This window comes from Malania oleifera, chromosome 12 (assembly GCF_029873635.1).
Source record: "Malania oleifera isolate guangnan ecotype guangnan chromosome 12, ASM2987363v1, whole genome shotgun sequence".
Classification (NCBI taxonomy): domain Eukaryota; kingdom Viridiplantae; phylum Streptophyta; class Magnoliopsida; order Santalales; family Ximeniaceae; genus Malania; species Malania oleifera.
This window is the reverse complement of record NC_080428.1, coordinates 62,034,829-62,062,687: the sequence shown is the minus strand read 5'-3', so window position 1 is coordinate 62,062,687 and position 27,859 is coordinate 62,034,829. Positions and strand designations below refer to the sequence as shown.

Sequence of the window (27,859 nt, the reverse complement as noted above, 5' to 3'; positions counted from 1 at the left end):
TTCTTTAAAAATTTTAAATTAATTTAAAAAATTCAGAAGAGAGTTGAGGCAAAAAAGGATCAAACTCACCCTTAACCTTTTAGAATAAAAAACACCTTCCACTTATTGGACTACTATAGCTCACGTGATGCTTTGTGATCGTGTGATGGGCGGGCTGCCCCAAGTTCTCGGGGGAGGAGCCGTTACACGTGAGTATTTACACTTGGAGGAGAGACAGACTGGACTGACCTGTTAGTAATTTATACATAGAATAGATATATTCGCAGAGGGAGAGACTAGAGAGGAAGACAAGCAAGCGTGTTAGCACTCGGCGGTGATGGATTTTGGGTGGTCGAAGCTTGTTCCGCTGCTAGTGCTGCTCGCATCTTTGCTATTCTTACACATCAAAAGCCCTCCCAAGGTCTGATAGACGTCTGCTCAAACTTATTGCTCAGTTTTTTCTTACTGTTTCTGTGTTGCTTGCTCTGTTTGGATTTTTGTTGGGACATGCTACAGATTTGCTAAGTTCCTTCTATTTTGATTGCTTTGAAGCTCAATTGTGGAGAATTGCTCGTAAATGAGGTTCTCTCTTCTATTTTTAATTTTGTTTTATTCTTATGAACAGAATGAGTTTCTTGTTGTCAATTTTGAATACTAGCCGGTCATTTTCAGTTGTTTTTCCCTCTTGTATCGATGTTGTTCAGAGAAGTGATTATTAGTGAGAGTTAGAATCTAAGGGGCATCCAACAATCAGTTCTCAGTCAATTGGAAGTGGGTTCGTATATTGATTCCAAAACTCTTTAATCCTCAAGAAAATTTTGAAAAAAGAGAACATCTTTGAGCAAAAGAGCATGATAATCATTTGTTTTTCTTAGTCTCCCAGTAAACTAAGCATGTGGTACGTGTTTATATGTGTTACTGTGTAAATTTCCTGTTTCATATCAACATTCAAGGACCGAACAGAACTTATCAATTTTGGCTTAGTATTATAATCGTGGAATGATCTGCATAGTTTTGATTTGCATGAAGCAAATAGTGCCAGACGGCTGCCAGTTTTTCACTTGCACTGTTTTGGTTCCGCTTGGTTTCCAACTTAAGCAGCAACCCTTTTTGGGATTTGCAAGTTGAATATTTCACTATTGATGATGAAGATCATTGCTAGCAGCAATCCCCATTAAATTTAATATTTTATCATTGGAAGAGAACACTATGCTAATAAATTTCATGTCTGTGTCACAGCTGCATCACAGTGAGTGCAGTCTTCTTCCTTATCACCATTATTGGATTACCAGCAAGCGCATTATTACACCACAAGGGGTCATTTCTGGTGCAGGTGTGTTCAGCAAGTGTTAACTTTTTTCAAAATGAATATATGCTGCATCTGAGAGGATGGATTTTGAGCCTTGGATTTGGATTTGGACAAAATTAAATATAATTTTGTATTACATTTTATTGAAATCCACAAAAATCCAAATCCAAGGCCTTCCCCAAACATAAGGATATACTTTTTGTTGCCATCAACTATAAATTATAAAAATTTGGTTTTACTTTTTTTATTTTGCACTATAGATTCTTAAATCTTTTTATACTTCTAGTAAAACATTTATAGTGGATAGAGACGCTACTTATCCAAATTCGAGCGTTTAAATAGGTACCCTCCTTCTCCCCCATAATAATAATAACAACAATATAATTGTTAGATTACCACTTTACTTAAAAAATTAAACTATTAGATATAGGCCAACAATTTGTATCCAGCTTTATCACTTCACCTCACAACAGTCTGGTAGCATGTGGAGAGATAAACAAACAATAAGTAACACCCATTACAAGGAGCACAATAATTTTTTAAACACCACATAATAAATGCCAGCAACGGGACTAGAACCCAGGACCTCTTGGTAACTAGCTCTGTTACCATGTTTGATTACCACTTTCCCTAAAAGCTTGAGCTATTAGGTTGTGGGCCAACAATGTATATCAAGTTTTAACAACAACAATAACAATAATAGTAATAATATTATTATAATATAATATCACCTAAGTTATTGCCAGCTAGGAGACTAAATAGAGCAATTACGATCAACCTATTAATTACATAATATCAACTACAATCAGTCTACTAATCACAGAATATTTACAGCAATAATATAAAATCATTCCATAATTAGAGAGACTAATTATGGCATCGTATCTGACTGACATCCCCCCTCAAATTGATGATGGCCGATCCAGAAGCATCAATTTCCCCACAAGGAACTGATGGTGCTGTCGTGTCATAGCCTTCGGGAAGATGTCAACTATCTAGAGGTGAGTAGGAACATGAGCCGGAGATATAATCCGAGTGTCCAAGGACAGTCTACTTCAATATGCTTTTTACGCTCATGATAAACAGGATTAGCAGCTATTTGAATAGCACTAGTATTATCCGCATGAAGAGTAGAATTAGATTGAGAAAAACCAAGCTCAGCCAGAAGCCCACGAAGCCATATAATCTTAGAACATGTAGCAGACATTGCCCGATTTTCGGAGTCAAAAGAGGATTTGAAAACACGAGCTTGTTTCTTACTTTTCCAAGAGATCAAAGAATCACCAAGAAACATGCACCAACCCGTGATAGACTGCCGAGTATCAAGACATCCGATCCAATATGCATCACTATAAGCGGCAAGGTAAAGTGGAGAGCCAGTTGGAAAGAACAACCCATGGCCAAGTGACCCCCGAAGATATCGAATAATACGGCAAACAATAGCTAAATGAAGGTGGCGGGGAGTTTGCATAAACTGACTAACCTGCTGGACAACGAAGGAAATATCAGGTTGAGTAATAGTCAAATAGTTCAAGCTCCCTACTAACTGTTGGAACACAGTGGGATCAGAAAGAAGATCACCCTCCTCATTTCGATATTTCACATTGACCTCCATAGGAGTATCCACCAAAGGCGAATCCTAAAGACCAGCTAGCCCAATCAAATCTTGAGTATATTTGCGTTGATTCAAGAATATACCTGAAGAATTCATGTGCACTTCCAAACCCAAAAAATATGTAAGAGGACCAAGATCTTTCATATGAAAAGAAGCCTGGAGATTCTACTTAATATGATCAATCAAGTTGGAGTTGGTGCCAGTAATGATAATATCATCCACATATACAAGTAAGAGAACGAGACCAGTCAAAGTCTTGCACAGAAACAAAGAAGAGTCATATTGGCTTTGAACAAATGAGAGACGAAGCAAAGTAGACCTAAATTTTTCAAACCACGCTCGGGGAGCCTATTATAAGCCATAGAGAGATCGCTTTAACTTACATACTACAAAAGACAGAAAAGAAAACAAACCCGGAGGAGGACTCATGTAAATATTCTCTCTGAGGTCACCATGAAGAAAAGCATTTTTTACATCCATCTGGTGAAGTGACCAGCCTTGGGAGGTGGCAATCGAAAGAATCGTACGCATTGTAGTCATCTTTGCCACAAGGGCAAATGTCTCCTCATAGTCCACTCCATATTCTTGCCTATTTCCAAGTGCAACTAAGCGTGCATTGTACCTATCTAGAGTCCCATCAGAGCGGAGCTTAACCGAGAAAACCCATTTACAACCAATGGCTTTAACAGTAGAGGGACAAGGAACAATATCCCAAGTATGATTGTCCTGGAGAGTCTGAAGTTCTTCATCCATCGCTTTTTGCCAACATTCATGTTTAACAGCCTCTGAAAAGCATGTAGGAATGGAAATAGACGACAAAGTAGTGTTAAAAGAAGTGTGGTAATTATCATACTGATTAGGAGGACGTGATACCCAGGTAGATCGTCGAGGACCAGGCTTAGGAGGCATGGGAGAATTGATCGGACCTGTCTCGGATGTCATGTCAATTTCAGGAGAAGTCGCCGGAACAGTTTCAGATGAAGGATTAGTCTCGGGAAGAGGCAGAGTTGGTCGACATCGAGTATACTCAAGTCTAGGTTTGAACCGGTCAGAAGAGATGGCAATTCATCAAAACAAGGTAGAATACTAATCTCAAGCAACGACTCAACATGTGTAGGAAAGAAACATTGATTCTCAAAGAAAACAACATTACGAGATATATGAAATTTGTTAGCACAAGAATCATAGCAAACATAACCTTTGTGGGAAATACTATAACCCATAAAGACACATTTAACAGATTGAGCAGAGAGTTTGTGACGTTCATGGTGAGGTAAATGAACAAAGCAAACACATCCAAAAATATGCAGATTAAGATAGCTAGGATGCTGATGGTACAAACGGTAATAAGGAGAATCAAAATTCAAGACCTGAGAGGGCAGTCTATTAATTAAGTATACTGCAGTAGATAATGCCTCAACCCTGAATTTAGACGAGACAGATGATTCAAGCAATAAGGTGTGAACAACATCCAAGAGGTGTCGGTTCTTTCGTTCCGCCACCCCATTTTGCTGAGGAAAATGAGGACAAGAACGCTAAGAGACAATTCCTTTGTGATGTAAGAAATAATGAAACTTGTGGGACATGTCCAGAATCAGACCTCAACATCTTAATACATGTAGAAAATTGGTTCTCAATATGTGCGACAAAGTTTTGAAAAACATATAGGACCTCATATTTGGCCTGCAGAAAATAGACCCAAGGTTATCGACTGAAATCATCTATGAATGTCACAAAATATTTATATCGAGCATGAGAAATTATAGGAGAAATGCCCCACACATCACTATGCACAATATCAAAGTATTTTGCCACACGACTACCATGAGAAGGAAACGACAGGGCATTACTCTTGCCAAGTTTGCATGCTGAACAATCAAATGACAAGTGTTTAGAAACATGTTCTTTGTTGCCTAACAAACCAGAATTTATCATACAAGACAACACAATAGAGTTTGGATGGCCCAAACATTTATTCCATACTTCACTTGAAGTATTAACTGTTATACAAGCCAATGATAAACTACTAGGAATAGAAAACTACAGTGGAAAGAGTCTGCCAACTTTAGGCCCCTTCACGAGTATCTTCCCCAACACCTGATTCTGCACAAGACAACCATCACGAGAAAAATGGACATCACAGTTTTTCTCAACTAACTGGCCAACCGAAATAAGATTCTTAGACAGTCCAGGAGATACATAAACATCTTTGAATGAAGGATTGATATCTCCTATTTCATTAATATAGCTAAATGACTCCCATTAGCTACCTGAATTTGCGACGAACCATGATATGGACGAACATTGCACAACGCATTAGATGATTTTGTCATATGATTGGAAGTAGCAGAATCAATAAGCCAAGACTTATGCGAAGTATTACCTTGAAGCCCCATGGCAGAGAAAGCTAACATAATCATTTGCTGGCCCACTTCAGAGGTAAGACTAGAGGATCCAACGGCAGACAATGAAGCTGAGGACATCCCTGGAGCAGAAGAAGTGTTCACTGTAGCCTGATAAGCACTGGCGCGACGATTTGGAGGTCAAGTGGGACATTCTCTGATAAAGTGGCCTTGTTTCTTACAATAGTTGCACGCTTTGTTTGCAGTTGGCGGCAATATGACCATACTCCTTGCAGCCAAAACACTGGACCTTGTGCATATTCTTATCCTTCCCTCTCCCGTAGGCTGCATAGGCAACTGGATTCAGGTTAGCATCCTGCTGGAACTCAGCCTGTGTGAGAAGGCGCTGCTCCTTGCAAAGTAATTCTCCAAAACAAGCATCCAAAGATGGTGAAGGATCTCAGTTCATTAATTTTGAGTCAGTAGCCTCAAATTCAGGGCGCAATTTCATCAGAAATTTATCTCTCTTAGCTCTGCTCATGAACAGCTTGAATAGCAGAGATAGATGCAGCAGGAACCTTTGCATAAACCACATCAGAAAAATCTCCCCATAAATTCTAAAAACTAGAAAAATACTCCTGAATGGAGAGATTGCCTTGAGTGTAACTAGCTATCTCATATTCCAACTGATATCGACGTGAAGTATTTTCCTGGTGATAAACCTTCAGCTAGTACTCCCACATAGTCTTCGCAGTCTTATAGGCCCTTAAATTGAGCACAATAAGAGGATTAACTGACCCTAAAATCCAGGACATCTGGACATCAAACATGCATCTTTGACCTTCCACTTGGCCAACTCCTTAGGCTCCGTAGGAGGTGGATTACTACCATCAATCTGGCCCTATAATTCTTTCCCCGTAACAAATAAACGAAACTGGAATTCCCAGGCAGAGTAGTTTTTCCCAGTAAAACGCACCCCAAAGGAATCACTAGAAGACATGATGAGACCCCCAAAAGAATCACTCGAAGACACGATGAAACCCAACGAAAAATTGGATCACAAAAGATAAAACCTGATCAACACCACCAAATATTTTGTGATGACACAGAACACCAACAGCCACCAAGATTCTGCAGCAAATAGAATCAACCGCCCAATCCCAACCCAACAGAAACTGCCAAATAGCAGTTTAACACCCACTGGAAAGAACCGAAAAAAAATTAGGTCAACCCTAATTGAGATAAAGCTTTGATACCATGTCAATTGGATTGAATACCACTCTCTGTGAGGGTTCTCGTATTATATAGCAAATAGAAATGTCAGTTACAAGGCTGAAAATCAGCAATTACAGCCATCTAGGAGACTAAATAAAGCAATTACAATCAACCTATTAATTACATGATATCAACTACAATCAGCCTTCTAATCACAAAATATTTACAGCAATAATATAAAATCATGCCATAATTAGAGAGACTAATTATGGCATCATATATGACTAACAATTCTATCATGTTCGGCATTATGTGATCCTATATAATTCTCTTGTTTCATGTTAACTTCACTTTAGCAATTCCCAATAGTGCTAGCAGTTGAGATTTTATCAATGAAAAAAATATAATTGAACCACGTGTGTGGTCTATCTTTAATCTTTAGTGCATATTGTTGTGAATGTCAATTTCAAGGCTGGGTCCTTCCATGTTTGAGCCTGGAGGGAATGTTAGATTATGGTTGTTAAAGAATCATAGCTCTTAAAACCACTAGTCCCCCTCATATTAATGAGCAGCTGAGGTAAAGGAAGGAAACATTGGATCAGTGGTTAAAGCAGGAATGCAAGAAGGGGACAAGCATTTGATTTATCCCCAAAGTTATTCTAATTTAATTGAAACATATTCATTTTTTTTTTATAATAAATTGAAACACATTCATTAGCATATAAGATCCTATATTATCATTTTTGGTCAAATTCTTATTAGCAAACCATTGTTTCACCTCAATCTAATGGCTTAAATTTTAGATTAAGTGTTTATGTAACATTTATTATTCTTATAATTGCCATGATGAAACCTTAGCCTCAATATATTTCTCTTTTTTAAGGTACTACTTAGTTACTTATGTTTATTAATTGTGGAAAATGAGCAGTTGAGGTAAGGGAAGGAAACATCGCATCGGTGGTTAAAGAAGAGGATTGGCTTGGGAATGTAAGAAGGGGACAAGTGGTTGATTTTGGTGAGGCTGTCATCATGCCAGGATTGATTGATGTGTAAGATGCAGAAGTTCTCTTCCCATTTTTTACTTCTCAATGGTGTAATTAGTTATAATAGACCATATTTTTTTTTTGGAAATGGAAGCCAATGTAGACATTTTTGTGAAACAGTCCAAGTTGTGATAGATCTAGGAGGTTCAATTGCAATTTTGTTCGAGGCTAACTCACAGTGGTTGAGTTATTCAGTTAACTTAAAATAGAGAACTGGTGTGCATGCCTTTAGAATCAATTCTGTAACAAATTTTCAATGATTTGGCCTGTGTGGTGAATAGGGCTATTTACTTTCAGAAGTTAAATTGAGTGGACATCTAAATGCTGATGAAAATGTCCATGGTAGGCATGCACATCTTGATGACCCTGGAAGAGCTGAATGGGAAGGATTTCCTTCTGGGACTAAAGCAGCTGCTGCTGGTATCCAATCTTCTTCCTCTATGCCCATATGCCTTTTAAAGATATTTTTTTTTGTAGAAAATGAATATATAATATAGACTACTTAATATTCTTCGTTAGAATAATTTACGTAAACACACACGTACACATGCAACACATCTCTTCAACTGTCAAGTGCTCGTAATCTTGGAACAACTTATCAACTGCAGCTTATAGTATCCAATGCAAATGTGTTTGGACTTTATTTTTATTTATTTATTTTATATTTTTCCATTCTTTTAATTCCAGATCTTTGTCCTGTAGTATCACTGTATCAGACCATTTTGCTGTGTTATGTTGAGTTTTTCTGTACATGCATCCATATGTGCATATGTGCGTGCGGTCACTCACATTTGTTCATCAGTACATTTGTGTGCATGTGTATTTGTATGTATGGTTGTGTTTTTCTATCAATTTTCTATTTTTTATTTGTTTTTCACTAATCTATGTGCGCACAGTGATGTCATAATTGGTGTAATTGTGGCTCAACAGGCGGTATAACAACATTGATTGACATGCCTCTCAATTGTTTTCCGTCAACAGTGTCTAAAGAAGCTTTGAAACTCAAGGTATGTAAGGATGAGCTGCCTTATGTATCAAAAGGTGACATGCATCAAACATGGGGTTGCATGCCTTAACATATGATAGATGTTGCTTTTTTATCCATCTCTCGTGAGCTTAAATTCTGCTATATCTATAGATTTCTGACATTTTTAGTGTTTCTGGTTGGCATGCTCCCCCCCTCCCCCCCGGCGGGGTCCTTCTCATATTTGGTTTCTTGATGAATTTGTGCCTGTTCAATTTGTTTCTCTAAATACTAACTGTGTATAGTTTTTTTTTTTTTTTTCATGTGTATGCATGGCAGATTGCGGCTGCTGAGGATAAAATCCATGTTGATGTTGGTATGGTCTCTAACTCAGGCTGTATTTGTTTATGATATTTGATTTTCATTCTACAGAAAACGTGCTTTGGCCTATCTTCAACAGGTTTCTGGGGAGGTCTAGTTCCTGAGAATGCATTCAATGCAAGTGCTTTGGAGGATCTTCTAGATGCTGGTGTTCTTGGTTTAAAGGTAATCATTTGAGGGACGTTTTCAGCGATTTTTCTTGGAATACAGGTTTTGAACTTTGGTTTAATGCAGTAAAAGAACATTTGAGGGATGTACTTGTTCTAGATCTAGCATCCAACACGTGTCAAATATCAACACTTGCCCCCTGTTGAATTGTTGGTGCTTTAGAGGTTGAACTGCATGTTTTCTTGTCATAGTCATTCATCTATACATGGACAAGGTTTATTTGTGTTTTCCCATGTATTAGAAAGGCTCAACCAATACTGGCCTCAAGATGAGGGATACGCAAAATTCCTTGTGGCCTAGTCTCAAATACCAACTCTGGAAAAAGAAAATACATTATAAAATGAGGCTTACACATTTGTACCAAAGGTGCACCATCTATGCTTTCTATGCGCCTTCTATGCATTCTGTGCCTTCTAATCTTCCCATACACAGTCGGTTCCAAGCCTAGGTAAAGGAGGAGGGCTGCGTTTTGTAGTTGACAGCTAACGTAAAACTTGTCAGATAACTATGATATGAATCCTTACCGATTATTTGTTGTGGCGTCCCCTACGAGCATTGTGTTGCACTTATGCCACCTGAGTGTAGTGAAAAGTGGACGAGGGTGGGATGGTCATCGCCTTGAAATAGTGCTCCATGTTGGCACTTGGATATGGTGTCAAATATGCGAGGGTTCCTGCATTATTCTGGACTTGGGCGGGTAAAGAAGTTAACTCAGAAGACTAGGATTAGATTAGCAACTTGGAATATAGAGACACTTACGGGTAAAAGCATAGAAATTTTGGACACAATGATTAGAAGAAAAATTAATCTAATCAACCTTGAAACTAAGTGGGTGGGGGAGAAAGCTAGAGAAATTGAAAAATCAAGGTTCAAACTTTGGTGTTCTGGAAAAGAAAAACATAAGAATGTGTTAGGAATTATTGTGGACAAAAACTTAAAAGATAACATTATAGATATCAAAAGAGTAGGGGATGGAATTATAAAAATTAAGATGGTCTTTAGGCCAAGAGATAAATAAATCTCATTAGTACTTATGCTCCTCAAGTAGGTTTAGTAGAAAACCTTAAGAGACAATTTTGGAAAGGTATGGATAGTATTATACAAAGGATATCAGGGACTGGAAAAATATTCATACGAGCATATTTGAATGGACACACTGAAAGGGATAATAAAGGTTATGAGAGGATACATGAAGGATATGGATATGAAAATAAAAATGAGTCTGGGGAGATGATCTTAAACTTCCCTATGTCATATGATTTTACCATAATGAATATTTTTTTTTTGAGAAGAGAGAAAAACACTTAATAACCTTCATAGGTGGACAAAATAAAAGTCAAATAGATTTCTTCTTAACTAGGAGGGTAGATTGTTTATCATGCAAGGATTATAAAGTTATTCCAGGTAAAAGCTTAACCACGCAACATAGAATTTTAATGTTAGATATATGTATTAAAAAATGGAAGAGAAATGATAAAATAAATCATGCAAGAGATTAAAGATAAAATAATCAAAGAGGTGATTGGACTATAGAGGATGGTGTAGACACAAACACTCTTTGGAGTAGGATAGTTAGCTTTATTAAAAAGATAACAAAATAGATTTTAGGTGTATTAAGAGGAAGATTCTCATATAGCAAGGAAATTTGGTGGTGGGATCAAGATGTCCAAAAAGCTATGAAGATAAAAAAGAAATTGGTATAAAACATGGCAAAAATGTAGAAACATGGAAAACTTTGAAAAGTATAAAGAGGCAAGAAAAGATGCAAAAAAGGCCGTTAGTGAAGCTGCACATAGATCGTTTAATAATTTGTATGTTAGATTAGATACAAAAGAAGGGGAAAGAGACATATTTAAACGTGCTAGAGCTAGAGAAAGAAAGAGTAAGGACTTAGAAAATGTAAAAGGTATAAAAGTAAGGATGGTATTTTCTTGGTTAAGGGAGAGGACATAAAAGAAAAAATGGCAAAGTTACTTTAGTAAGCTATTTGTTGGAAACCAAGTAGAAGGCTTAAACTTAGAATTGACAAATGAGGAAAAAACTAAAAATATTATTCGTAGAATTAGAGTTAGCAAAGTTAAGTTTGCACCGAAGGATGAAAATTGGAAAAGCTATAGGACTAGATAACATCCCAATTGAAGTTTGGAAATGCCTAGGTGATAATGGAATTATATGGTTAACTAATTTATTTAACACAATTATAAGAACTAAGAAAATGTCAGATGAGTGAAGGAATAACACTTTAATACTTGTATACAAAAATAAAGGAGATATTCAAAATTGCAATAACTATCGTGGAATTAAACTTATAAGTCATACAATGAAATTGTGGGAAAGGGTAATTGAACAAAGATTAAGGTTAGAAACGAAAGTCTCAGAAAATCAATTTGGTTTTATGTTAGGGAGATCTACTAGTTTTCTATATATCTTTTAAGAAGATTAATGGAAAAGTTTTGGGAAATGAAGAGGGACTTGCACATGGTATTTATTGACTTAGAGAAAGCATACGATAGGATACCTCGGGAAGTTTTATGGTGAGTTTTAGAAAAAAAAAAGGTGTATGTAGTAGGTATACTGATGTCATTAAGGATGTGTATGATGTAGTAATGACTAGCGTTAGGACTAAAGGTGGAAAGACTAGGGAATTTCCAATCACCTTAAGTGTACATCAAGGATCTGCTTTGAGTTTTTATTTTTTTGCTTTAGTGATGGATAAACTAACTAGGAGTATCCAAAATAAGGTTCCATGGTGAATTTTTTTTGCGAATGATATTGTCTTAATTGATGAAATTAGGGGTGGTGTAGAATATAAGTTAGAATTATGGAGAGAAACTTTAGAATCTAGAGGTGTTAGGATAAGTAAAATTAAGATAGAATATATGAAATGTGATTTTAGTCATAGTAGGAGAAATATTAGAGTCAACGTTAAACTTGATGATGAAGAAATCAATAGCACTAGTAGATTATGATACCTTGGATCTATTAGATAAGCTAAAGGAGAAATTGAAGAAAATGCAATGCATAGAGTTAAAGTAGGTAGGGTAAAAATGGAGAGGTGCTTTGAGTGTTTTGTGTGACCATAGAATGCCCTTAAAATAAAAAGGGAAGTTTTGTAGGATGGTTGTAAGACCAGTTCTTTTGTATGGATTAGAATGTTGAGCAACTAAGAAAAAACATATCCAAAAAGTAAAAGTTATTGAGATGAGAATGCTAAGATAGATGAGTGGTGCAACGTTAAAAGATAATTTAAGTAATGAACATATTCGTAGTAAGTTAGTTGTAACTCTTGATAAGATAAGGAAGGGACGACTTAAATGGTTTGGAGACTTGCAACATAGGCCGCATAGCACGCTAATGAGTAAGAGTGAGTTAGTTACTGTGAGGGACAATAAAAGGGGTAGGGATAGACCTAAATTACCCTGCAATGAGATAGTTTGTGAGGATTTAATAGCCATCAATTTGTTGAAGGAAATTATCCATGATCACATAAATTGGCAGAAAAAGATTCATGTTGCCAACCCCACCTAGCGAAAAGTGGGCAAGGGTGGGCTAGGTCGTTGCCTCGAAGCGACGCGCCGTGTCGGCGTCCGGGTACGGTGTCAAATATGTGAGGGTTCCTACATCATTCTAGACGTGGGCAGGTAAAGACGTTAGTTCAGGAAACTAGAATTAAAGTAGCAACTTGGAATATAGGGAAACTTACGGGTAAAAATATGAAAATTGTGGATACAATGATTAGAAGAAGAATTAATATAATTTGCCTTCAAGAAACTAAGTGGGTGGGGGAGAAAGTTAGAGAAATCGATAAATCAGGATTTAAACTTTGGTATACTGGAAAAGAAAAACATAAGAATGGAGTAGGCATTATTATAGACAAAAACTTAAAAGATAGCGTTGTGGATGTAACTAGAGTATGGGATAGAATTATAAAAATCAAGATGGTATTAGGACAAAAGATAATAAATATCATTAGTGCTTATGCTCCTCAAGTTGGCTTAGCAGAAAATCTTAAGAGACAATTTTGGGAAGATATGGATGGTATTATACAAGGCATATCAGGGACTGAGAAAATATTTATAGGAGGAGATCTGAATGGACACGTTGGAAGAGATAATAAAAATTATGAGAGGATACATAGAGGATATGGATATGGAGACAAAAATGAGTCTGGGGAGATGATCTTAGACTTTTTTATTTCATATGATTTTAGTATAATGAATACTTGCTTTAAGAAGAGAGAAGAACACTTAATAACCTTTAAAAGTGGACAAAATAGAAGTCAAATAGATTTTTTTTTTAACTAGGAGGGTAGATCGTTTATCATGCAAGGATTGTAAAGTTATTCCAGATGAAAGCCTAACCACACAACATAGAGTCTTAGTGTTAGATATATGTATTAAAAAATGGAAGAAAATGATAAAATAAACTAGTGTAGGAGATGGTGGAACCTAAAAGGAGAAAATATAATAAAATTTAAAGATAAAATGATCAAAATGGGGATTAGACCATGATGGGATAGATACAAATACTCTTTGGAATAAATTAGCTAGCTTTATTAAAAATATAGCGGAAGAGATTTTAGGTAAATCAAGGTGAAGATTTTTGAATAGCAAAGAGAGTTGGTAGTGGGATAAAGATGTACAAAAAATCATAAAGATAAAAAGAATTTGGTATAAAACGTGGCAAAAATGTTGAAACAGAAATAACTTTGAAAAATATAAGGAGGCAAGAAAAGATGCAAAAAAGGCCGTTATTGAAGCTAAATATAATCATTTAATAGTTTGTATGATAGATTAGGTACAAAAGAAGGGGAAAGAGATATATTTAAACTTGCTAAAACTAGAGAAAGGAAGAGTAAGGATTTAGAAAATGTAAAATGTATAAAAAGTGAGGATGATATTGTCTTGGTTAAGCACGAAGATATTAAAGAAAGATGGTGAAGTTATATTAGTAATTTGTTTAACGAAAACCAAATAGAAGGCTTAAACTTAGAATTGTCAAATGAGGAAAAGACTAAAAATATAAGATTTATTCGCAAAATTAGAGTTAACGAAGTTAAGTTTGCACTAAAAAAGATGAAAAATGGGAAAGTTATGGGACTAGATAACATCCCAATTGAAGTTTGGAAATGCTTGGGTGATAACGGAATTATATGGTTAACTAATTTATTTAATACAATTGTAAAAATTAAGAAAATGCCAGATGAATGGAGGAAAAACACTTTAATACCTATATACAAAAATAAAGGAGATATTCAAAATTGTAATAACTATCGTGGAATTAAACTTATGAGTCATACGATGAAACTATGGGAAAGGGTAGTTGAACAAAGATTAAGGTTAGAAACGAAGATCTCAGAAAATCAATTTGGTTTTATGCCTGGGAGATCTACCATAGAAGCTATTTATCTTTTAAGAAGATTAATGGAAAAGTTTAGGGAAAAGAAGAGGGACTTGCATATGATATTTATTGACCTTGAGAAAGCATATGATAGGATACCTAGGAAAGTTCTATGGTGGGTTTAGAAAAAAAAGGTGTATGTTGTAGGCATACCGATGTCATTAAGGATATGTACGATGGAGTAATGACTAGTGTAAGGACTATAGATGGAGAAACTAGAGAATTTCCAATTACCATAGGTGTACATCAATGATCTGCTTTGAGTCCTTATCTTTTTGCTTTAGTGATGGACCAATTGACTAAGAGTATTCAAAAGGAGGTTCCATGGTGTATGTTGTTTGCAGATGATATTATATTAATTGACAAAACTAGGGATGGAGTAGAGACTAAGTTAGAATTATGGAGAGAAGCTTTGGAATCTAGAGGCTTTAGGATAAGTAGAAATAAAACAAAATATATGAAATGTAATTTTAGTAATGATAGGAGGAATATTGGAGACAAAGTTAAACTTGATGAAGAAATAAATAGCACTTGTAGATTTTGATACCTTGGATCTATTATGCAAGTTGAAGGAGAAATTGAAGAAGATGTAATGCATAGAGTTAAAGTAGGTTGGGTAAAATGGAGAGGTGCTTCAAGCGTGCTATGTGATCGTAGAATACCCTTAAAATTGAAAGGGAAGTTTTATAGGACAGTTATAAGACCAGCTATGCTATATGGATCGGAATGTTGAGCGACGAAGAAACATAATATCCAAAAAGTAAAAGTTTTCAAGATGAGAATGCTTAGATGGATGAGTGGTATAACATTGAAAGATAAATTAAGGAATTAACATATTCATGGTAAGTTCGGTGTAGCTCCTATAGAAGATAAGATAAGGGAAGGATGACTCAGATAGTATGGACACTTGCAACGTAGGCCACATATTGCATCTGTGAGGAAGAGTGACTTAGTTATTGTGGGGGGCAGCCGAAAGGGTATGGGTACACCTAAAATAACTTAGGAGGAAATAGTGAGTAAGGATTTAATATCCTTGAATCTATCAAAAGAAATGGTCCATGATCGCATAAATTGGCGGAAAAGGATTCATATAGCCGACCCCACTTAGTGGGACTAAGGCTTGGTTTTGTTGTTGTTGTTGTTGTTGTTGCTTTTGTTATTCTTCAAAATGATCAACAAATAGTATACAAATTATATTTTAAAATTTAATTTATTTGTAATTTTCTTCTTTTTTTTCCTTATTTTAAAAATTATATGTAATTTATTTACATATTTTTATCTGAAAAATTAAATTCCCAAAAATCTTATGCCTCAACGCCTTAAAGGTTTACACTCATTTTGTAAGGGTTGAAATGCCTCATGTTACATCTTTGCTTTTGAAAACATTGTGTCCTCCACATGCATTAACCAGTGTTATTAAAATTGTGCCTGAGGCACAAGGCCCCAGTGTCCCACAGCGAAAGCACACTTCTAGGAGAGGTGCATTGACATGCTGCACTTGAGGTGCAAGAGGGGCGTGCCTAGACTGGGAGGTCTAGACACAGAAAGTGTGCCTCGTTGTTTTTTCTCCTTTTCCCATTAATATTTTTATTATCCTTGTTGAAGCCTCTCTCTCTCTCTGCCCCTCCCCCCTCTGGGTATTCAAAAAAAGAAATGCAGTATCTAATGGAAGTCAAAACGATAACTTTCTACCTTTTTGATTTATTTTCTCCTTTATTTCAATTTTTTTTTTTCTTTCCTCTCTTCCTTTTTGTTTTGGGTACTCAAAAATTATTGTGAAGAGTTCTTTTTTTCTATTATCTGTTGTATATTTTCAATCTAAATTGCTATACATCTTTTTTCAAAGATGTGTGATTTACTTCACACCTAGGCTCTAAGTGCTTTTAGCACTTCTAAAACCACAGGCATATAGACATGCTTGTGCGGTGAATAGCATAAACACATTGATACATGTGCTGATTAGTTCATGCATGTGTATATAATCTCTCTAGGTCTAGAAGTGGTCATTTTCAAAATTGATGATTTTCTCCTTGATTAATTATTTAAAAATGTTTCACTGTCCAAATTTTTATATTAAAAAAAATTTTTTTATATCCAAATTTCTTATTCCCTTACAAAATAAAATATTGTTGCCAATGTCAACATTCTCATTGTTGATCTTGCGATGACAATTCTTGCACAGCAAAAGCAACAGAGTCATATTTAAAATTCTTGAAGGGTTACTGCATTAGTTCTTTTGTGACTTTTAAGTTTATATGGGGATATATCATCCATTAAATCAAGGTCATCGTGTCTTTTTTGCTGCTTGGTATTGGTTATGTTCTGTCTTCCTCTCATCCTTGTCAACCCTGGAGGCTAGAACTTGAATCAATATACTTCTAAGACTTGGGAGTTAATGCTTTTTGCACTTGGCTAAGTAGCTTAAGAAGGTTCTTATCTTGCCCGAATTAATTCTATCTATAATCATGTTGCTGTAATAGTTATTATTGTTATTCTTACCTTAGCATCACTAGGCATATATATAATGTTGATTTACAGAGTCATAAACCCAACATTCTAGTCTCTCAAGGTGCACATGCAGATTGTACATACTAGCAAGAACAAACAACACGACAACAACAACAGCAAAATCTCAATCCTAACTATTTGGGGTTTCTGCTATGTGGATTACTTTCTTATGCTACCTTTTTAAGGCATAGCCCTTCTGTTAACTTCGGCACTGAATACTTCTTATTAACTTTACCCATTTTTTATCCTGGTTTTCATTTTGTCTTAATGAAGTCCTCCTCTGCAACTAAATTGCTTCCATGCATCTAGTGATGTCTGCTGCATGTTTAACCATCTTGAACAATTTTTTTATTTTCTAAATATCGTTTTCAATTGTTGCTGCTACTCATGTATGCTAAAAGATTCATCAGCTGTGGAGAATGCTGTCTGAAGGCATCCCTTATTGAATAGTACATACTGTTGTGCCGGGCACCCCACTTGTGCCAAACACCAATACTATAACTATTGCTATTGAATATATAAGAAATCAAAGCAATGCAGAAACTAATAATAAAACAGTAAAAAAAAGACAAGGCAAGAAATTTACGAGGTTCGGTATAGAATTACCTACGTCCTCGGGCGCTGATAATCAATCCACTACTTCTTGATAAAGTACAACTTTGAGGTGTGTTTTACAAATGAAGAGTTGAGCTCTTTATATAACTTCAACAGCAAGTCTAAAAAACACTTCTCTCCAATGTGAGACAAATAATATAAAAAATTCAAAACAACCTTTTATACTATTGTGGAACTATTCTACCAATGTGGGACAAAAAACAACACATACGGGCATGAAGAAATAATGCAAACGACCTTATTTTTGGTAGTGTGTCCAAACACAGACAAAGGAGAATCTTGATGATTAGCAATAATCTGTTCACTGACTACTCTTATTCTTGTTTTGTAGTCCTTTATGTGTCCTTCGGGGATCAATGACTTTCCTATGACAAATGCCAGTCACATTAAGGTTTGATTTGTGATTTAATCTCTAATCTAATTGTCTTTTACAATACTGCATTTCTTAGGATTCTGTTGCCCCACCACCAAAAGAAATGCATGCAGCATGCAACAATACTCATGTAGGTGGCATCCTGCAATAAATATATTATTTGCATTCATGCTCGCTTCTTAGTCATCCCTCTTCTTCTTCTTCTTCTTGAAATGCCTATACCATTTTCTGTTTTGCTGATGGATCTTGATCTGCTCTCATAGGAGGGATTGGCTGCACTGGCAAGATACAAAAGACCTTTATTGGTACATGCGGAAATACAACTGGAGTCTGAAAATTACCTTGAATTGAGATATGGCAGTGATGAAGCCCGATTGTATTCATCATATCTTACGACTAGACCTCCATCATGGTATGTTATTGCTTATGATGATCCTTTGATAAAAAATAGGCAAATGATTGGACCACTTTTTGTCCTTTTCTCCTGGAGCTAAGATAACATGCTAGTAATGAAGCTTGATCAAACTCCTTGTATCCTTGACTTGACTTTGTCATGGTACTGAAAGGTAGGCAAATGATTGGGTAATTTATCATTTTCTCTTGGATTTGAGATGACATGGAATTACATGTGATTCTTGTTGTCCCAAAGGCAACCCATGAGTGGGTGTGAATTGGGTCTAATTAAAAATTAAATTGCAAATTTTAAAACAAATTCAAACAACACAGAAAGTCCACAAAAATATGAAAGTATGTAAAGAGACTAGAGAAGAGAGATGCAAACTCTTTTATAGTGGTTTGACTATCCATTCCTATGCCCACTCTCTCAAGGCTTCAATTGCCTTGAGGTTCCACTATTCCCAAGTGAAACTTTACTACCCATCTTGCCTTCTATGGAGGCAAGGACACCAAAGCTTGAATACAACCAAAGAAGCTCCTCTCAAGGATTGATATACAACTTGTAATCTCAAGGCGAATATTAAATTATGGCATAAAGAGTTTTGGTATTTTCTCTCTTTGAAGAAGATTAGCAAATTTGAGAGATTAATAAGAGATAAAGAGAGATGATTAGGAAAAGTGTTATCAGTAGTCTCTCTTGTATTTCTTTGGGTTTAGAGGCCATGTATATATAGAGTTTAGAGTCAAACTAGCCGTTTTTTGCCAGTTAGAATGTCTCAGGAGTCTAAATGATCAACCTCACTAGCCATTGACACATTCTGCCTAGACCAGTCAACCTATCCCTAGGACTAGTCAACCTATCCCTCAAGACTATGCACAGGGCAACCCATTCTTAGCTCATTTCAAATTCCTTTTAAACCAAAACACTTTTCTACTAAATTTGAGGTTTTAAAACAAGGTTTCCTTGTGCCATAAGGTGATAGGGAATATGGAGTTTGAGAACAAAAAATTACAACTAAGAGAGATAAATAAATAAGAAAAGATAAATAAAATATCTTCAAGCTAAAATATCGTTAAGCTCTCTCAATCTTCCAACTCTAATGGCTTAAAAGCTATTGAATTACAACTTGAAAGAATAGCACTTAGTCCGAAATAATTTGTTATCATCAAAACCAAGTTATGAAACCTTGGATCCAACAATTATATGCTGATCTGCATGAACTTCTTTGGTGACAATGTCAGACTTTGTGATTCAATGTATCAGCTGTTCATACTGACTTGACATGCATATCCTGTGCGCGAAATATACATATTGGATTGGCTAATGGGAAGGCACCTTTATGACCTGAACATAGCAATGCAAAACCAGTTGAACAATAACATTTTGTAGTTATGCTTACTTCCCTCTCTCGTCACAGATCTTCTGTAAAATCTCAGAAGGAACTGTCTCTTCTAACGTAATTTTTATCATTACATTCAAACATTTTTAGAAAGATCATGTGATGTATGATTGGACAGAGAGAGGAGAAGGAGAAAAAGGAAATGGGAGAAGAAAGTAAGGGAGAAGAGAGAAGGGAAGGGAGAAGAAAAAAGGAGTCGTCATCTGGAGAGAGAAGCAATGATGCGAAGTAAGAGTGACTGTTTAAAAGGCCAAAAACAGTTTGCTGTCACCATGATTCTTCAATGAGCCTGCATCAGTGCATGTGCATTCCTTTTTCCTGTATAATACATGCAAAATTACTTGATGTTTGTAACTTTGCATGTGTGATTGTGTGTTGTTGAGTATTTGGCTTAGATCTAAGACACACGGACACTGACGCAGGACATGGATGCGAGATGACACCAACACGGCAATATGACAATTCTGAAGAAATGTGACACAGAAGGGATAAATTAATTAATGTACGTATCTATATATATATTATATAGGCAAAGTTTTCTTTCTAGATGACAAATATTGAGGTAATTTTAATTAAAAAAAATGAAATGTAGGCATCATTTATGCACAATTGCACATTCTACATATAAATTCCATCTACAAGCTACACCTATACAATCATTAGCTACATTCATATTAGAAAACATTGGTCCAACAACCCTAAAAAAAAAAAAAAGCCTGAAGGAACATAAGAATAAATGAAATATCGTCATTCATCAACAGTGAAACATCATCCAAACAAAATACAACTACGCAACCGACAACAAGAAAATTTTATTAATGTACTGTTAGACTATTTAACAAAAAATAAGTGACAACTAAAAATTGGCAAGATGCAAACAATTTATGGCAAGATGTCTCAGGCCTGTCAACTCTGTTGCACATGGCTGTTGCAGTACCACTGTGATGCCTGATGGTGGGTGATGGCTCATCAAGAAATTTTAAAAAAATCCACAGAAACAAAGAGTGGCGATGGCTCTGGACATCTGCTCCGTTGTTTGTGGAGAGAGAAACTGAGGGGAAAGAAGCTCTAAAAATGGACTTACAAGTTGGCTGAGGCTTCGTACTGAAGAAGCAAGGATCTTCGTCCAGGAAGTTGACGACTCCTCTTGTCATTGTTGCGGAGGCAAAGCAGGGGAATCCTGGGGGCTGAGGGTCCAGTGGTGCAAGACTGCGAGGCTGGCAGCTGGTGCTAGGGTTCCAACATGGTTAAATAATGTGCCTGTTAGTATGATTCTCTACGCTTCTCCTCAATTAGAATTGAAGGGGGAACAAAAGGCAAGGTTCCACTCCAAGGTGTGTCTTGGACATGTCCAACTATATGACAACCATGCCTTAAAATAAAAATTAATAAATTAATTTTTTACATGTGTTGGGGCACATTGTACAGGTGTCAGTATCACACACCTGTCAGATACTGACACTCCAGACTCCTAGGAGCGTTAGTGCTTCCTTGGCTTAGACAACTGTAGTGAGTTGTTCTGGTGATCAGGCCTATTTGTAATGGTTGATGTTACTTAGAATCAGATGTAGTTGTATTTGTTATTCTGTTCCAAAGAAAGCATGGATCTAGGCATTGAGATAAGGCTTAAAGATTCTAGCTGCACTGTCCCCCTCCCCGCCAAAAAAAAGGAGTGTGATGGGCATTAATTAGAGAGATTTAGTCATTTTGCTGCAGGGAGCAGCATGGCGGAAAATATTTGTATAGTGGAGGTCAACTTGTTATTTAAGGCTTAAATTAGTTGAACGCTATATGTTGATGTCTCTAGTTCAAATCTACGAGTAAGAGTGAAATAAAATTTTCTGTGTACTTAATTTGTTTTTCTAAATTTGAAATTCTGGAAGTTCTCAAGGAACACAATGCTTCTAGCTTTTTATATGAGCATGTGGTACGTTTGGCTCTATTTTTTCCCCCTGTTTTCCATATTATCTGTGATTCTCATGGTCGGTGATTCTGTCGATCAGGGAGGAGGCAGCTATTAGAGAGCTCTTAACTGTAACATCAGACACGAGGCCTGGTGGTCCTGCAGAAGGAGCACATCTTCACATTGTCCATTTGGCTGATGCCAGTTCTTCCTTGGACCTTATTAAGGTATTATTAAGTTTCCATTCTGATATATGTGTCATGGTTCATGTAATTGTTGTTCACTGCAAATGCTTTTTCTCATTATCTCTTTATGTATTCCCTTTCCTGTGGATTATCAAATGTGGATTAATTTTCCATGATTAGAGCTTTCTGTGTAATTAGATACACTTGAGTTTTAATCCATGTTAGTTGCAATCTTTTTCACATTGAGGGTCCAATAACTCCTGTTAATTGAGTCGTCAAAAATTGATGGAACCTGTCTTCTCATATGTTAGGTTAATATTAGTCAAGTCACAAGTAAAAGTGCTCAGGAAAAAATTACATTTCAAAGTGTAACTTCATAAAAACTAGTAAAAGGGATATTTCCCAGCGTGAAATCAGATATTTCTGCAACTTATAAGTATTCTGGTCAGACTTGTTTGCATGTGCAAATGCAATAGTTTCTAGGGCAGAATAAGCAAATCATTATTCTGGATCATACTCCACTGTATCTGAATTACTACTACTATTGTTGTTGTTGTTGTTGTTGTGTTGCCACAGCTGCTACTACTACAGTTTTTTTCCTCAAAATAATAGGAAAGCACAACAAACTGCTGCTGCTGCTAATACTACAGTGGTTAGAAATGTTGTGCTTCTAATTGGAGAATATCGTATAATATATCTTACTAAAATAATAAAATGAGCTGAACAATCAAATTAGCTCCAAATGGATACTGTTCTGAAACTTAGTTATGGAGCCAACCAAGAGTCTTAGATGAATGGAAGATCAACGATGTTGTGAAAACTGAAATACAAATGAAACCCTACATCCTTATTTAAAGCAATAAAATCTATAGTTGCTCTTTTTGATTGGTTACCTGGGAATTTTTGAAGGATGTTCCAGGTTAGTGAGTATTACATTGTGGTGTCATATAATACTTAAACATTAACTTCAAAAAAAGCATTGGTAAAATTCTGTGTTTTTTTGCCCCCAGGAGTTGGCTCAAGTGGACATGGGCGGGCTGCAAGGCTCCTGGTAATAGGAGGTCTTGGGTTCGATTCCGCACGAAGGCCGATCCTTGATTTATCAAGAGGTAGCTTTGGGGCCTATCATGTCCTCCCTTGGTTTGGTGCTGCCTGGGGGGGAGGTACGAAGGGCTTCCAGGTTGGAATTCTGAGTTATCAAAAAAAAAAAAAAAATCCTGTATTTTGTTCATGAAGACTTTGCAGTGGTACACATTTTTTTTGCAGATCTGTCGCTCCATGTCTCTTGCAGTGTTTATAACCTAAAGGCTATTATGATACAATAAACATTTGTTCATTGCTTTGCTGGTGTGTGGAATTTCTGTGGATTGCAGATTTTAATGTTGTTGATAGATGAAGAATGCTGCTGTGTTCTTATTTGTACAGGGAGCAAAAATTCATGGTGATAGCATAACTGTTGAAACATGTCCCCATTACTTAGCTTTCTCAGCGGAAGAGATTCAAGATGGAGATACTCGTTTTAAGTGTGCTCCACCTATCCGTGACATTGCCAACAGAGAGAAACTATGGGAGGCTTTGTTGGTATTTTACAGTTCCTCGGTTTTTTATGTTCCTCATTGTCTCCCTACATCTTACTATTTTTAATTTACATCATTTTCATTTCAGGAAGGCCACATTGACTTGTTAAGCTCTGATCATTCACCTACAGTGCCAGAACTTAAACTTTTTGATGACGGTGACTTTTTAAGAGCTTGGGGTGGCATATCATCTTTGCAGGTTTGTGTGCATCTCCACTGTCATTGATGACTAAAATTCTCTCGCATAAGTATTTTTAGGGCTTATTTGTGGATTACAATTTTTGTTTTCAGTTTTCCAAGTAATTACAAAAATACCACCTTGTTTTACAGTTTTCAGCATTTGTATAGAAAATATGAAAAATAATAAAAACTTGTGTTTCTGCTCTTCTGTACATATGTTGGAAAACTGGAAAACAAGGTGACTTTTCTGTAACTTTTTAGAAACTGGAAAAGGAAAATAAAACTATATTCCCCAAGTGAACAGGCCCTAGGTTTCTCTATTAGCAGGTATTCAAATGTTAAAATTTTGATTATATAATAATTTATAAGTGGAAATTTTGACAGTATTACTTTAGTATCATAGAATGCCGTTAAACTAATATCCTCTATCTTAAAGATTTCAGCTGGTTTCATGCAATAAAAATCCTTTGGTAGTGTTTGGGAATATGGATTTCGGGGCTTGGATTTGGATTTATGTGGATTGGAAGGAAACTAAATACGAATTTGTACTATATTCTGTCCAAATCCAAGGCTTGAAATCCATGCACCCAGACACAGGGTTAAGATTATTTACATGGAGCAGTGGATGAGCACTCATGTTGCTAATAATGTGAGACTTCTCTGATGGTTTGACCTGTCCATATATTGATGTGGTTCAGTACTTAGAAGGCCTGATATTTGAGATGAGAATATTGGCACCACCAATGTGTGTTCTTCTTTTTTTATAATAGCAATATCATCAATTAAGATTGCTATTATAAATTCTTTAGCTGTTCGCGAAACAATAAACAAAGAACAAAGATATTGACAATATACATGATTTTGTCAACAAAGGTATATATGTATATATCTAGGCATTTACGCAACAGATTGTATGTAATGGTTAACTGCCTAGGTCATCCTGGTTTCCAGTACTCCCTTTTGAAGCATGGGGTTACATTTCAACATGGTTTGGGTTGATGGAGTTTTTGACCAAATTAGGCTCTCTGAAAAATTAAATTTTCCAAAATTTGTCTCTTTTGAAACTAATTGCAAAAGCAGGTGTGTCTTTGCAAAACTGCATTTCCAAGATGTGATTTTATTGTGGTAGGAGTTAAAATTGCAAATGCAATTTCAGACCTAGCCCACTTCAAGGGCCCATATAAATGCAATTTCAAAGCAGCACCTGTATGATTTGAGCCCACATGCAAGAGGATGAAGCACGGCAAATGAAAAAAAGGAAAATAGCATAGCAAATAGTAAAGGAGAATAAACGGGGGAAAAAAAAAAAAAAGGCTTGAACGAAAAGAAAAAGAACAAGAAGAGGCACAAGATACATGAAGAGAATGGGGGAGTGGGGAATAGGTTATGCGCCCCCCCCCCCCCCCCCCCCGCCCCCTCTCTCTTCCCCTTGCCCCTTCCTGTTATTTTTAAGGGTGCCAAAGACCCAACTGGGTGGTGCAGAGGATACATGAGCCCCTTTCTGTGTGGGATTATGTGTCATGTTGTGTGGTGCTGAATTTGAAATAATTTCAGATGCCCAAGCTAGGCCAGGTCTAGAATGGCATCTCCAAGATGTGTTTTTTAACTCTTACCATCTTCAAATTGCATCTTGGAAATGCAATCTCGTATACAAACTATTCTTGTAGTGTGTTCTTAAAAAACCCCTATTTTGGAATTTAATTTTTTAGGGGACCTAATTTGGTAAAATACTTGGTTGATGTCTGCCTTGAACTGCTGTAACCATGTTCCTAAAAAACACCTATTTTGGAAATTAATTTTGTTAGGGACCTAAAGTGGTAAAAGACTCCCATTTGATGTCTGCCTTGAACTGCCTCAAACTATGTTCCATGGGATGCTAGGAAAACAATGGTGTTATTGAAGGTTTATAGATTTATGTTCCATGTAACTCGTGCACCTTGTCAGTCGCCTACACCAAGTGCTTCTGATTCATTTGGATTCTTCATTTGTATACATTCAGGACATTACAAGCATGCCTTTAACTTAATTTCTTACTTTTAGTGAGATTGATATGTGCTCCTGAATGTTATTTCTTTATTATTTTCTGAAGAACATATATATATATATATATATATATTTTGGAGAATATCTGCAGTTTGTTCTTCCTGTGACATGGTCATATGGACGGAAATATGGAGTGACTTTGGAACATTTAGTCTCGTGGTGGAGCGAGAGACCTGCGAAGCTCGCGGGACAAGAATTAAAGGTAGCCTTCTTACCTTTTAGGAAATCGAATTAAATAGCAGCCAGAAAGAAATCTTCATATCATCATATATATTCCATGGCCATCTTATATAATTGGCTCAAGTATCAGTTGAACTTTGTTATTCAACTTTAATATTTAATGTTGCCCATCCTTCCGTGTGATGCCAATATGGTTGTTTACAAAGAGGGTGCATCTGAATTAGCCAAATGAAACTATACAATGGACAGGGATTAGCATTTAGAATGTGAGATGTAACGGCCATTTGCTGCTACCTGTGCCATTGACTTGCCTTCTGTATTTTAACTGGCTCCCTGTTGTTCCATAACTTGAAATATGCAGGGTGCTATTGCAATTGGAAAGCATGCTGATGTTGTTGTATGGGATCCAGATGTGGAGTTTGACCTTGCTGCTGACCATCTAGTATACCATAAGCATCCTGTAGGTTCTTTGCATCTCTACTCTTTTCTTTTTCTACTGTGCTTAGCTTACATGGTTACATTGGTAATTTTGAGGCTTGGTTTGCTTTTGCCTGATGCCATACAGTTCTGCTGAGAGAGATGTATGTGGTTGTTGTTCAGTGAATGCATAATTACAATTGAGGTTTCTTGCGACTCTTTTTTTAGTTCTTTTCCTTTCTTTATTTTCCCTTTTTTTGGTACTCATTGAAGAACTAACATATAAAAGTGAGCATTACTTGGTCTAATATTAAAATAAATTGTTTTATTCGTGCTCATGAAGGGGTTGAGTACTTCTGCTTTCTAATCTCATAAGCAAATTTCCCATTCAGGAGTGCAGAAATCGATTACAAACCCCTTCATCATTTTAAATTTCTAGTTTTTTTGGAAGATCTTTCACTTCAATTATTCCTTCTCCAACTTCCTAGTTTCTTATCGTGTATATTTAATGCTCCAAGCAGTTCATTGAAAACCTACACATTTTTCATCTTTTCAGAAAATTATATTCCTGAAATTTTTATGTTATGAATTTGATGTGTTGTTGGAGCCATTGAAATTTGTTTCCTTCCTCTATTGCACCTTTCTATGTGTAGAGTATCTCAGCCTACATTGGAAAAAGACTATCTGGAAAAGTTTTGGCAACTTTCGTGAGGGGTAACCTTGTTTACGAAGAAGGGAAGCATGCCCCGGCCGCATGTGGTGTTCCAATCCTTGCAAGATGAAGGGCTGCATCAACAAGTAATTCTCATTATCCCACGAATCTCCGAAGTTTTACTTGAATATATATTCATTTTTAAAATTAAAATGGACTCTATCTGGTTTTGTGATGACTTCTCCTAACCATTTCTTGTCCAACTGTGCTCATGGGTTTGTGAAAAACACAAGTTGCCATCCCAGTTGCTCTTTCACTGGCTGTTTTGCATATTTGATGCTACAAACAAGATAAAGGAGCGCCTTCAAACGCAGCTAGAGAACTGGAGCAATCCAGATAGATATAAGAATAATGGGATTTCATTGTGTCCTGCTGAAACCAGATCCCAATTCTCTGGCCGAAAAAAGAAAGAACAACAAAGTGAAACAGAGGGGAAGTTTATAGTGGGGAAAAGTTGATAGCTCATTCTACTTTTACAGTTTTCCCCCCATTATATTTAGTCTTTGCTTGTTTTGTTTTTAAATTCTTAGATAATAAAAGTATGCAACGATATATATGTGTGTGTATGTTTTAAGAATTCAAAAAATTAAACAAAAAAATTAACTGTAAAGTAGAGAATTTCCTTTTTATTAGTAACACATATCCAAGGGGAATCGACTAACCAAATATTATATCCTTATTTCAAATTTTAGTGTTACGATTGGTTCAAGGGATTGTAGGATGTAGAAAAAAAAAAAAAAAAAACCTAAAAATATTAGTATATTCTTAATGTGGAAATATTATTGTCATTATGACTAAAGAACATTGGTATGATCACCATAGCGGGCAATTTTTTGATGATTAAATGTCATACAAAATAAATGCATAGATTTCATGTTATGGATTTAGATTTGTGTAGATTTGGAGAAAACTTGATTTATCGAAGTATATACAAATCGATTTATCGAAGTATAT

At 36.0% G+C, this 27,859-nt stretch overlaps 1 protein-coding gene across 4 annotated transcripts; it reads left to right on the top strand.

The window, feature by feature from the left end:
• The first annotated feature begins 67 nt into the window (after window positions 1-67).
• LOC131144571 (allantoinase) lies at window positions 68-27,515 on the top strand. 4 transcript variants are annotated; one of them, XM_058093279.1, is made up of 16 exons: window positions 68-400; window positions 1,219-1,312; window positions 7,389-7,509; window positions 7,850-7,923; window positions 8,434-8,510; window positions 8,807-8,843; window positions 8,928-9,013; window positions 17,871-17,930; window positions 18,176-18,324; window positions 21,712-21,838; window positions 23,222-23,377; window positions 23,462-23,572; window positions 25,688-25,798; window positions 26,138-26,236; window positions 26,847-26,991; window positions 27,139-27,515. In XM_058093279.1, the coding sequence occupies exons 1-15, from the start codon at window positions 317-319 to the stop codon at window positions 26,973-26,975; spliced, it is 1,515 nt and encodes a 504-aa protein (XP_057949262.1). In that variant the 5' UTR covers window positions 68-316; the 3' UTR covers window positions 26,976-26,991; window positions 27,139-27,515. The 4 variants fall into 4 exon arrangements, with proteins under 4 accessions (XP_057949262.1, XP_057949263.1, XP_057949261.1 ...); XM_058093280.1 differs by lacking the exon at window positions 17,871-17,930 and adding an exon at window positions 17,989-18,042 and having other exon boundaries at window positions 98-400; XM_058093281.1 differs by lacking the exon at window positions 68-400 and adding an exon at window positions 532-561.
• The last annotated feature ends 344 nt before the right edge of the window (window positions 27,516-27,859 follow it).